The sequence below is a fragment of the Carlito syrichta genome, unplaced genomic scaffold (assembly GCF_000164805.1).
Source record: "Carlito syrichta isolate Samal-C Ts95f unplaced genomic scaffold, Tarsius_syrichta-2.0.1 Scaffold308685, whole genome shotgun sequence".
NCBI classification, from domain to species: domain Eukaryota; kingdom Metazoa; phylum Chordata; class Mammalia; order Primates; family Tarsiidae; genus Carlito; species Carlito syrichta.
In genome coordinates this window covers 469,827-482,533 of record NW_007252781.1, presented here as the reverse complement: position 1 = coordinate 482,533, position 12,707 = coordinate 469,827, and the positions used below count along the sequence as shown (strand labels likewise).

Here is a 12,707-nt window from a genome sequence, read left to right as displayed (position 1 = left end):
TTGAAGATGTTGCCCATGAGTTTTTGCTTTCACTATTCTAGATGCTCTGACCATTTTGTAAGGGGATTGGGGAAATTTTAAAAGTCTGAATTGATGCCATTTTGACCTAACTAGAACCGCCATCACTTTCTTTACCATATTACCCTGTTTTACTATTCTATCTCACAGGCAGTTTTTTTTTTCTGAGATTTATTTTTTTATGGTGTGAGGAGAAGTAACTTTATATTTACCATCTTTAATTCCTTAGCATGCATTTATGAAATAATCTGTATTTGTTTAAATTGTTATCTTTAAATGCATTAAGTATATGCACATACAGAATATGTCTCATAAATTCCTCATTTTTTTTACTTTAAATACTAATATATTTTGATGTAAACATTCTAGGCATATCTACTGAACTGCATTTCTATTCTGATGGTAGAACTTTATTCTGCCATTCTGCCATAGGGCAGTCATGGTTTATAACAGGATCTGAAATTAAATTAAACCAACCTGCTTGGTCATGTCATGTTGCTGTCTCAAACACTATGCTTTTGAATGTCATATAGGGCTTGTTTGTATTATGTCTGAAACTCACAAGATTTATATGTATATTGTGAGAAAGGGAGAGAGAAGGAAAAAACAAACCAGATTGCAAAAGGAATTTGGGGTCCTGTGACTTTTTCTAATATATTCTATAATATTTTGATAAGATGTGCACTTACTTCCTCTTTGCCAGGCGATTGGCTAAGCTCACAGAACTATTATAGAATTCTCACCAAATGGGTTCAAGGCCTATGTGTTGTACACTGTACAATATAGCACCCTCTGTACCCCCTCACACATGTACTCATTCATTCTCAAAACCATCTGTACTTCATAATACAAGTGGAGACCAGGTTCTGCCCTGAGGGTTTACTATCTAACAACGAAATTCATTTCTTTAGTTTTCTAACCAAAATAATGCTTTCTCATTCAAGAGATGTACTTGTGCATCTGCTATTTATTTGGCATGCCTTCCCCCTCTCTATTACTCACTTCACAGTTTTGGTTTAGCAAATGTATTGGGTGAAATGAGCAAAGTCATGTAGACCAAAACAGTAGGAAGTGCTAATTGTCATCAAATAGCCAAGTGCTGAGTTTATAAGAGAAAGGTATAGTCTGATACTCCAGGCATTTGGGGCTGGATCTTTCTAAGATTGCCATAGTTCTATTTTTAAAAGACAAATTTCTTTATCTATGTGGAATCAAAAGAATTTATGTCACCAGAATTCAAATAAAATTGACAATGTTTGAGAATAAGCTATTAACCATGCAGTATATATTGTGTTATACTGTGGTTTAAAAGTTATATAAAGTAAATGTTTTAATATGAAATCACAACCATCAAACAAGTGTTATTTTTAAAAAGGACTAGCCACTAAGAAAAAAATAATTACTAAAATCCCAGGTTCTGTCTCAATTGCCTTCTGAACTTTCATTTACTTGGTTATATGTATAAAGCTAACTATTTGTGGCACTCTCAATGCAAAGTTATGTGAACTGGGAAATCAGGTAAGGTGATCATTCCTACTATTTCTTTCTGAAATTCATTTTTTAAAAAATCCACAGTAAATTCAGGTTTCCATGGTCAAATGTATTCCAGTTCATTGTCACTTAGCTTTAGGTTCACAGTTTGATATACCTAAATTGTCAGACTTGAGAGAAACAGAAAGAAAGGAGGAGAAAAGAGATCATTTAAAAGGATGGGCCTCTGAAGGACAAATGACTCAGCAAAATCTTCACAGGTTAAAAACTACTTTTTACAATTCTTTACCCTTCTACCTTCTTGCATTTCTCTACCCACGCCTTAAAATATTTCTTTTTAGATTTATTTGTCTGTTTTCTCTTCCACCCCTCATTCCTTTCCTCCCTCTCTCCCTGACTTCCTTGCATCTCAACATGGGTAAAAACACACACTGAAATGCCTAACTTTGGTCCTAAGCAAATCTTCTGCAGTTCCACTGATCCTGGTATTCCCCATATACAGCACTACCTTCCATTCTAACCTCCTCAGCAATGGCCAAACAGATAGCTCTATACTTTTGAGCTCAAGAAAAACATGCTGTGAAAATAAACCCAGTGACTTTATCTAGAATACACTGACCATATTAACGCCATACATTTCATTGCTTTGAAAAGGATCGTCATCTTAGAGACTTAGTTACATTCTGCTTCTTTTAACATAAAGTTAAGGTATGTGAAAAAGGGCGAAACAAAAACAGAAGTAACAAAGCATATGTTTGGGTGGAGATAGATTTAAAATTAATAATTAACTGTAATTACTGTAACCTCTAGAAAACACAGTAAGGAGGGTCCTGAAGGAGAAGGGACTGATAAACACAACTCCCATCCCAACTGGACATCTATTTTGGAATAACTATATCTACATGTAGGCCTCCAGTAGTGGATATTACATTTTAATATTTTTTAAAACAGCCAAATAATCAAATCCCTAAAGACACGGCATTTTTCTTTTTCTTTGCCCAGGAATCTGTTTTGGAAGCCAATTCAATGATTACTACTAGGACATGGAATTTTGATATCCATTTGGTACTGATTTACACCAGTATTTTTAAGGCTGCCAACAAGAAAGTCCAGAATTTCAGGCAGCCAAAATTCCACAAGAGACAACTGTCTTTTATTTTATAGCTTATGAATTTGGGGCTTAATATGATTTTCCACTAACAAGTTCTGTACCCCCTCCAGAGTGCTAAAGCTGGTACGTAGATCAGCAAAGTAACACAGAACATATGAGGCAAGTTAATATTAAACTTGAAGGAAAACTGTACAAATTATATTGTTTACTTAGAAAAAAGCACTCTAGTTGAAAGGGCTGACATATGATTTATTGCAGTGACTTAACCAGTATGTTCACATTTTTACCCTCAGTCCCACTCACAGCAGTCGTTTGTGGTGTTGTGGTGCTGGATACAGGATTAATAAAGCCATCAATTAAACATCTACTAAATATTGGTAAGAAGCTCTAAATATTTCATGTCTTCTGTTTTTTATAAAATGGTTAGAAAAAAATACAGAATTATGTCCAGAATGAGTAATAAATCACAGGCAAATAACTTAGGGAACAGTTAGATGGCTAACTCTTTTTAAGCATAAGTAAATGAAGAACTGGTTTAGCAAAATTAAAAAAAATTAAAAATAAACAAAAACAAACAGAATGTTCTTGCTTTCCAGAAATAATTCTATTGTAAAACAAAACTTCCATACATCATTAGAAAAAAATATAGAGAACTTCTTCCTGTTTTGAAAAGAGGCAAAGATAATAAATATTGAAGCATTTAAATGATTAAATGTACTTTTTTTTTTAAAACAAAAGTCATGAAACCTTCCCTAGAGGCTACGAAGAAAGGTCACAATATGTATCAGTTCTATAATGTTTAAATGTCTCATACCTAAATGATTTTCCCTAGGATTCTAGGCTTATCCAAAAACCTTCATGTTTCATGCAATTTGTAAAGCGGTTTTATACACTTGTTCTCAATCTCAGTCAGCAAAGATATATAATAGATAATATCAGCATAGGAAGCTAGAGAATTATTTATCTACAAAACTAGATATTAAACACTGCACCCTGCAAAGTTTTCCAGTAAGGAGAAATGAACTATCTCACATAATTTCATAGATGAAAACTACAGGAAAAAAATAATAAAGGAACTATTTCTATAGTGGAAGCCCATCCTAACTACTAAGAAAACCATACCAGAGGCTCTTTAGATTTCACATTAGAATTCCTAAATTATTAGCCTAAAACAAGGCCATGGTGCCTACCATGGGAAGATGATATCAGGACCACTACCAAAGGATACACTCTGCCTTCTTGAAAAGGATCAGAATCGTCAATGGGTTCTCAGGCTCATCAGACAAAATGCTACAGCATTATTTATGAGCACCATACAGCACTTTTATATTTCTAACAGTAACTGTACAAACAGAAACTTCTTAACCATGTTACCAAGCTGCTCCATCTATTGACAGTTAAAGCTAAATATGAAGATAAGCAAATGTTAGAGCGACTTCTGACATCCATTCTTAACTTTTATAGTAGAAACATTTATATAAAAAATCTTCATTTAAAAATATATTGCTAAATTACTCTATGAAATTTATAATTAGCTAACAACATAATTTTATCTACACAAACTTTAAAAACTGACATTGAGTGGATAAATTACTTCCTACCAAAAGTTATTGTATCTAGAAAAAAATAAAATGAGAAAATTTCTATAAATTAATCTTCAAAGCTTAATGTCTATACTTATACCAGTTTACAAGACAGAGCATTGTAAAAGTCATTCTATTTGAAAGGAAGGCCAAGATAACATGTGCCAGGTGCCAGCCAACTACATAAGTATTGCTACTATCAACTGTGGTCCTCTATCAAGAACATGTATTTAATCAGGAAAAATTATTTTATTTGTTTCTCCCTATTGGCACAAAGTTATGACAAATTTCATCCTTAATTTCTCATTAGATTTCCAAAGGGCTCCTAATTGAATTTCAAATTATGGCTAAACTCCACAAGTGGGGATTATGGGAAAAATGGAGAAATGCATCTCTAAATATATCAGATCCACAGACCATCTGTTGCTTTATCTTAAAACTGAAGTTTATCCCCCCAGATTTCCTCTCTCTGTTACTTTCTGTCCTAAATTCATTCCCAGTTTAGCCTTTACCAGTTTGTTTTACCAGTGTAACCAGCAGCAATGTGACCAGAGTACACTATATATTATTTCCATGTAAACATTTTGGCAGTCAGTTAAATTAACTGTGTCCTTTGAAAATCTAATAATACAAAAAATAGGTATGACAGAATATATACTACTTGATATATACAAATGTGAGAGCACCATGTAAGAATAAAAAAGAAAATAACTTCTCATTAAGGCTGGAAGAAATTGGAGAAACTTTCACGGGAGGTCTTAAAACCCCTGACTAAACTATATCACTTGCTTTTAGTTAAGAATGGGCCCAATCTCAAGGAGCTTGCTTGAGAATGTTCCTTCTGTTCAGTCATTCATGACTGATGGTGAGCAGGTGCTTGGCATCCTCATGGTTTTATATCTGAACTTCATCTTCTCCTTCAAGTTCATGGCACGTACCACGTATCTGTGTTCCTAATAATTCTCCATCTGACAATAGTGGAGACATGGCAGGAGTCTGCATGGTCAGTAGGGAAAGAGATGGCGAAAAACTGGGAGTCATGGCTTCTGGCAGGGAACCAAGATGATAGGGGATGGGGGAGCGTGGGTATTTCTGAAGTACTTGCCCCAGGGTTACAGCTGGCATTCTTGGTGGGACTGCTTTAATACCAGGCTGGGCTACTGCTGTTATCAAAGGGGGTGGAAAAACAAAAGATTTCTTCTCTTTTGGAATACCAGGCATGTGTAAATGTTCATTCTTTAGTTTTGCAATGTCATTAAATACAGAGGCAAGAGGTTGGAACTTAGGTTCCCAACTGAGGAGATAATCCCAGTGATAGTTGCCTCTTCCATCATGATCAGAGGATGTCTGAGTTGAAAATGCTGCATATCTTGCTTCCTGATCATCTGATATAAAGGTGGACTCTTTTGTGACATCATCCAGGACACCCTCTTTTGCCTCTCCTTTCTGAACTGCCTGGGATAGCTCATTATTTTGAGCGTATGTGGTGCTGCAGCATTCCCCTCGATCTCCTTCCCCAAATGTTTGGCTGACTTCAGTTGTTTCCATAGTGACCATCATGTCGGTTTCCCCAGACAGGCAGGAGAGCTGGTCCGAGTCCCTTGGGATTCCTGAGTCTGGCACCCTGGACTCCCTGCCACTCAGAGCTGAGTCCGTGCCCTTTCTGTAAGGATGCTCATTTATTCTTTGGATTTCCTTATCTTCTGCAGTTTCTCCTTCCACAGAATAGTGGCCACTGGAGCTTGAGTGCCTGTACAGATTGACAATGTCCTTCTCCATGATGCTGAGTAACTTCAACCATTCTGGTGTGGTGTCCACGGGTAGCACTTGGTCACTATAGTCATTTGTTTTCTGGAAGGCCTGGAGCTCTCTGACATCCCTGGTCACCCTCAAATTGATATCTAAAGATGATGATGTTTTCTTCTCCTCATAGTTGTTTATTGTGTCTTTTAGCTTATGTCTTAAAATCAATACAATTAGAATACAGATGAGTAACAGAAATACTAGGAAGGAGACAGCAAGGCTGATTGAAAAGCCATTGGTGGATACTGCTGAGTGTTTTCCTTCGGAGGAGAAAGACACATTCACAAAAACAGTGCAAGATGCAAACTTGGAGTCTGGTTTAGGGCTATGAGCGATAATTTTCATTTCCATGGTGTCATCATTGTTGACTTGACTTTTTATTAAGGGAAGGGCTCTGATCAAATAAATATTTCCATTAGTTTTATTTACTGAAAAGAAAGAAGATGAAGTTTCAAGGGAGTAAAGAATGACTCCATCGATACCAGCATCTGCATCCGAGGCTTCCACTTTGCCAACCAACTGTCTTACTTGATTCTTTTCTGGGAGGGTGAAAAAATACTGATCTTGAGTAAAAATGGGTTGAAATTCATCTATCCCCTCAATATCCACCCAAACCACTAAGGAGGCTGTTGAATCACCTGTGTCCTTGGCCTGAATTGTGAGGCAGTATTTATTGCCATTTTCATAGTCAAGGACTTGCTTAGCACGAATATCCCCAGTCAGAGGGTCAATGAGGAAGAGATCATGATCATAAGATGTTCCATGAGTGAATAAACAGGGTGAGACAATAGAATAGGTCAATTCTCCATAAGGCCCTGCATCAAAATCCAAAGCATTCACAGAACATATAATGGAGAAGGCAGGCAGATTTTCAGGCACGACACAGGTGAAGCTGGAGAACATAAACTGAGGTGCATGGTCATTATCATCGAGAACATGAACAAATACAACTGCAAAAGAAAAATATTTCTTTTCTTCATCTGAAGCTTGGACAGTTAAAGTGAATTTTGTCATTTCTTCATAATCCAGAGGCTTAATCAAATACAGAACTCCAGTTTTTTCTTCTAAATAAAAATTTCCCTTCTCATTTCCAGAGATTATGTGGTAGATGATTTCTGCTTGTGACCCCATGTCGCTGTCATTTGCTGATACTACAGTGATATGACTTCCTAGAGAGGTGCTTTCCTTGACATGGGTGTGATAGCCCAGACTGCTGAATTTAGGTGGGTTATCATTAACATCAAGTACCTGTATTGAAATGACGGCTGTGGAACTCAACGGAGGGCAGCCATGGTCAGATGCTAGAATAACAAGCTCATGGCTGGCAGTTGTTTCTCTGTCCAGATTGCGAAGCAATACAAGATAACCAACTTGCTTATAAGGATATTCTGAATGAATGAAACTAGTTTCCACGTGAAAACTGTTCTGTGAATTACCGCTGATGATAGAATATTCAACATATGTGTTCTCACGGGTCCAGTCATGATCGATGGTTGAAAATGTGACAAGTGTGCTTCCAGTCAGAGTATCTTCACTCAGGCTAAGATTATAGGATTCGATTCTAAACTCGGGAGCATAATTGTTCATATCATGTATTCCTATCTCCACCAGTGTAAGAGCCTTCATTGCAGGAATTCCACCATCACTGGCTTCAACAAGAAATTGAATTGTTGATATTTTATCCAGAAGTAATACAGGATTGATAGTAAATATTGTGCCTGAAAAACAAGACACAGCACTTCAATGTTGGAAAAGTTAGGTTTTCATGATCTGTTTAGACAGCAAATATTTACAAAATATCTACCAATGTGTTTAGTTCTTAGATTTGTTATTTAGGTCACAACCAACGAGTCCAAATACAAATGCAAAATTACTATATTTATATTTTTATAATACTTAAGTTCCAGAAATAATAGTCATGGCATTCACTCTATGAAATATGTGTGCTGCTTGAGGTTGCCTTTGCCACAAATTTCTCCATATTTTATTTTTATATACTCGGGTGTTTAATTACCACTTCTAAAAAACGTATATTCTTGCTTATAAAATTTATATCCCATTCTATTACCCATAAATACATGTATAGAGATATTCTGGCATAAAGATATTTACTTTGGAAATGCTTGTTGACACTCACTCTAGTCAAATGAAGGCAATGATATGGCAATGCAGAGTTAAAATTATTTCTTAACTATAGAGATAGCTTTCCTAAAGATCATGGTTAATTCAGTGAGTGGATTTTTCCCTTACTGATGAAACATATTTAATAGAGTTGATTTTATTACATATAGAAATAGACAATTTTTATAAATATGTGTTACAACATTTTTCTTTTTTTTCTTTTGAGTTGGAATCTCACTCTGTCACCCAGACTGGAGTGCAGTGGCCGCTCCCGGCCACTGCAGCCTCAACCTGCTGGGCTCCAGCGATCCTTCCACCTCAGCCTTCCAAGTAGCTGGAACTACAGGCGCGCACTACCACACCTGACTAATTTTTTAAAAATTTATTGTAGAGATGAGGTCTCGCCAAGTTGCCCAGGTAGGTCTCGAACCCACAGGCTCAGGCAATCCACTCACCTCCGTCTCCCAAAGTGTGGAATTACAGGCTAAGCCACTGAGCCCGGTTTACATTTTTCTAAGATAAACATGTCTAAAGTATGATCACCGAAAAAGAATACAGAATGCTGGCATTTAAATATTTACATGCCACATTTTAATTACAGGCCCACCATGAACTAAATGAACCTGATAACAATTAGTGATTTACAAATACTGTAATTAATAGCTCATTGCAGTTCGTTAATAACATGTGTCAAGGAAAAGTGATGTGATGTTAAAGATTGAGTGCTCCAAAGGACCACCTTGCACCCTGTGATTTGCTGTGGCCAGGGCAGCAGATGACTTCATTTCATTTTACAACACCCTGCAGACCTCATCCTGGTATTTTGGAACTACATTTTTCTTTCAGGTAATCCTGAGGTTAATTTTTAAATTAACTCTCACTGTGAAATGATGCAGTAGTGAGTAAAAGATGAGAAACACCATGTAATATGTCCAGGTCCTGGGCTCTTCTAGTGTGCTCTGCTAGGGACACTGTTTTGCTAATTATTCACCTTTATAAAATCTAGCTTTTAATGTTCACTTACTGTTAAACTTTCTCTATATGCTACCTAATGCTTCTAATCCAAAATCGCATGCCTGAGTGCATTTCGCAACTATAGATGTTTTGCTTGCTCTGTGATAAAAAGATAAAAAGTCTAGGAAGGCATCAAATAAAACAATATACCACAATGGTTTTTACTTAGTAGAGATAAATAATTTTTAAAAATGTATTCTTGTGATTTATTGAACATATGATGTTATTACTGACTTTTTCACACTTAACTTGGAAAAAAGGCTTCCAAACTCTACTAATGTGAAGTCCTTAGTACTAGGTTAATGTCTTTGACATCATTTTGATTCTTGTTGAAGCCTGGGATAATTGCCTGAACTGTGTTTGAGTGGATGGAAATGGGTGTTTATTACACTGAAGTATCTGAATTTGTGAGCATTTGACAACATTTAGCCAATGGCTTCTGCTTTTCAGTCACTGAGATGTTAGAGAAGAGAAATAACACTGGCATTTGCTACTGAAGCACTTGCTGTGTAGAGAAATAAGCAAGTGGTGCCTGTAATTCCAGGAGGTGGAGATGGGGGACTCTTTTAGGAACATTAAAAAAGGATAATTTCAAGTTCCTACCCTATACCTCAAACTTATGAGCACTAATGCCACTATAAATAACTCACCATTCGTAGGATCAATGGAGAATTCCTTAGAAGAGGAAATAATTCTGTAAGAAATGTTCTCGTTGCTTTCTAAGTCTGTAGCTGACACAGTCAGCACTGAATACCCCACAGGTACTGATTCAGGAACTGTGGTCTGAAGAAAAAAGAGGAAAAGGACATTATGCTTATGAACAGGGCCAGAGCACAAGGTAATTTTATTCATTTTGATTACATAAACCATACAAAACAACCTGATGTCAGTAGCTATGTTAATATAGAGAGTTGACATATTTAAAAGGTTGTGTTAATAAGAACTAGATTTAGAAAACAAAAAGTTTTTTTAGAAAAGATGTCATTCAGTTTTGAATTTTCCTTCTAAATTAGTTCTATGTGGCAAAGGATATATTATTACATTATATACATTGCATAAGCAAGCCTTCACAGATGATCATTACCTAAGGTTACTTTCCCCCTGTGTCTGCAATTAAACCTTGCACTTTCTGCATACAAGAGTCCTGGAATATATCTCAAAGTACTTAGTTGAATGTTATCATTGCCTTCACTTCTATAAACATACACTGTGCTCTAAAATCTAAAATTTCCACTTTGTGGTTTTGTTCATGATTTTTTTTTCTATATAATGTTAATCAATACATTCTAAAAACATGCCTAGGAAAGAAAGAATTGTCCCAAATTATCTGCAGATAATCCAAATTATCTCAACAGTGGCTTTGCAAATATCAGGCAACTTCCAATTGTTATGAACAACTAGACTTCAACTCTTAGAATATAAAAATTAATGGCATGCATACTTAATGAACTGAATTGAAGGATAAATTTATTTCCATATGCACTTACAGCCTCCATGGTATTAAACATAAAACCCACCGTGCTAACTCAGGCACTGAAAACAGTGAATGTTGTCTATCTAAGTTAGTCTGCCAGCAATGGAAGACTTACATTATTCTCTATTCTTTCTAGTTTTGGCTGTGGTTTCAGCATCTCTTTAAGCTCTTTACCTGATAGAAATCTCGAGAAAACACTGGGGAGTTATCATTGACATCTAGCACATGGACTTTAAGTGCTCCCTCTGTGTGGTACACTGAATCAGAAATTTGGATGAGCAATTCATATTCAGAAACTTCTTCAAAATCCAATGTTTTTACCAGCACCACTATTCCAGTGTTCTGATTGATAGCAAACTTGGCTCCAGGATTACTCTCTTTGGCAAGACTGAAGATGAAAGCTGAATTCAAATCCACATCATGAACTGACACCCGAGTCACAATTACACCAGGCAAAGAATCTAAAAAAATAGTCATGGCCAGTGTCAGTCTCCATTAAAATCCATCCTTTGAAATACATTTCTTTACTAGTTCATTTCAAGCATTTTTATTCTAAGTCCAACATGATTTGTTCTTTCCTGGCTGATTTCTTATACAAAACTCATTATGAAGTGAACAAAACTCTGAAGAATTTATGAGTCTAATAAAAGTGAAAATTTACTACTGCGTAGAGAATTGAGGAGGTAGTGTATACTCAGCTTTTACTTTACATTTTTCATCATATGCCTACAACACAATTGCAGGACCAAGAAACATTCTAAGCCACTTATTTGTACTATATAGATTCTGTATCAAAATCGTATATTCATGGGATATGTGGGTAGGAGGAAGGGTATTTCTCAGAGCATTAATACAAAATATAACTTTCTGAAAAGTAGACCATATTCAAATATTTAAATACTGATGTTAGAATTAGATCCTTATTTCCTTGTATTTATTTTTGTGAAATAATTTATTTAAATTGGCACATCCACTGCTTCCTTCTCTTAAACCTGACTCTGAAAATTATCAAGACTATAGAAAAACACAGTCTACGCAGTTCTAATGATGAAGGCAAATTTCTAATGGTATTCATCAAAAAAAATCACAAAATAAATGACATGTTCAATATCTCATGCACTACATGTGTTCTCCAACCTAAATAACCCATGAAAGGGACTTTGTTTTTAAGCTTTACAGGTATGGCACAGGTGAAAAGAATATGCCCAGATACTTAGAATAGTTCCATTATATATGGAACTAATAATTTTCAGTTTTCAGGCTTTAACATTCTTGATGTGCACCAACCTCACCTTAGCCCATTCAGTATATTTTGATTTATGCTGTTTCTTCTTGTGATATATTTATACTGGGCCCATTGCTATATTTTAACATTAATTACATGTGCTTAAAAGTAGTACTTTCAATAAAATCAAATGAAAATATATCAAATTTGTGAGAGGCAAAACTGGAGAATTTTTTATTTGTAGATATACCTATGTATAGAGATTTCTGGACTATTTCCCCTGACAGGTGGTAGTTATAATCTGTTTGAAAAGTGAACATAAAAAACTGCTAGAGACATTTTAGGAATGAATTTGTTATTAAGAGTGGAAGGAGAGAGGCAAGTAAGGGGCTACCACTATTTTCAACTTCAACTACAAACAGCTAGGTCGGGTGTCACCAGTGCAGCCACTGACCACAAACAACTCTGAATTCACAGACTATGTACAGAGTCATCATATAACCCACAGAATTAAACAATTAAGATTAATCAGTATGTTATTTAAACTTGATATATTCAGTCTCTGTTATTAGTGTATTACAAACGTTGAAGCCTAGGTTACTCAAGGGAAAGTGATGGTTTTGCGCAATCAAGATCCAATTCACTTCACTTATTATTTGTCATTAGTATCCTGAAAAGATTGACAAAGCTGTAAACATTGTTCCTTCTCAGAGAAGGTTCACAATGATTATCACAGTCAACAAAATATGTTTCTTCATGGAGCAGACTGAATTTTTACTAAATGTCTATACATAAGCAGATGCTATGAAGAATGGTTGGAGCATGGAGACTTGGCCCCCCACTGGCCTGAATGCAGATCCTTGCCTT

At 35.8% G+C, this 12,707-nt stretch overlaps 1 protein-coding gene across 1 annotated transcript in view; it reads right to left on the bottom strand.

Annotated features, from left to right (window-relative positions):
• Positions 1-4,939: 4,939 nt before the first annotated feature.
• DCHS2 (dachsous cadherin-related 2) overlaps positions 4,940-12,707 on the bottom strand; it is a gene marked incomplete at its 5' end in the record, with an annotated part of 154,196 nt that continues 146,428 nt past the window's right edge. Inside the window, 3 exon segments of the mRNA XM_008065606.2 lie at positions 4,940-7,724; positions 9,792-9,924; positions 10,790-11,076. Coding sequence (XP_008063797.1) covers positions 5,098-7,724; positions 9,792-9,924; positions 10,790-11,076 — 3,047 coding nt within the window.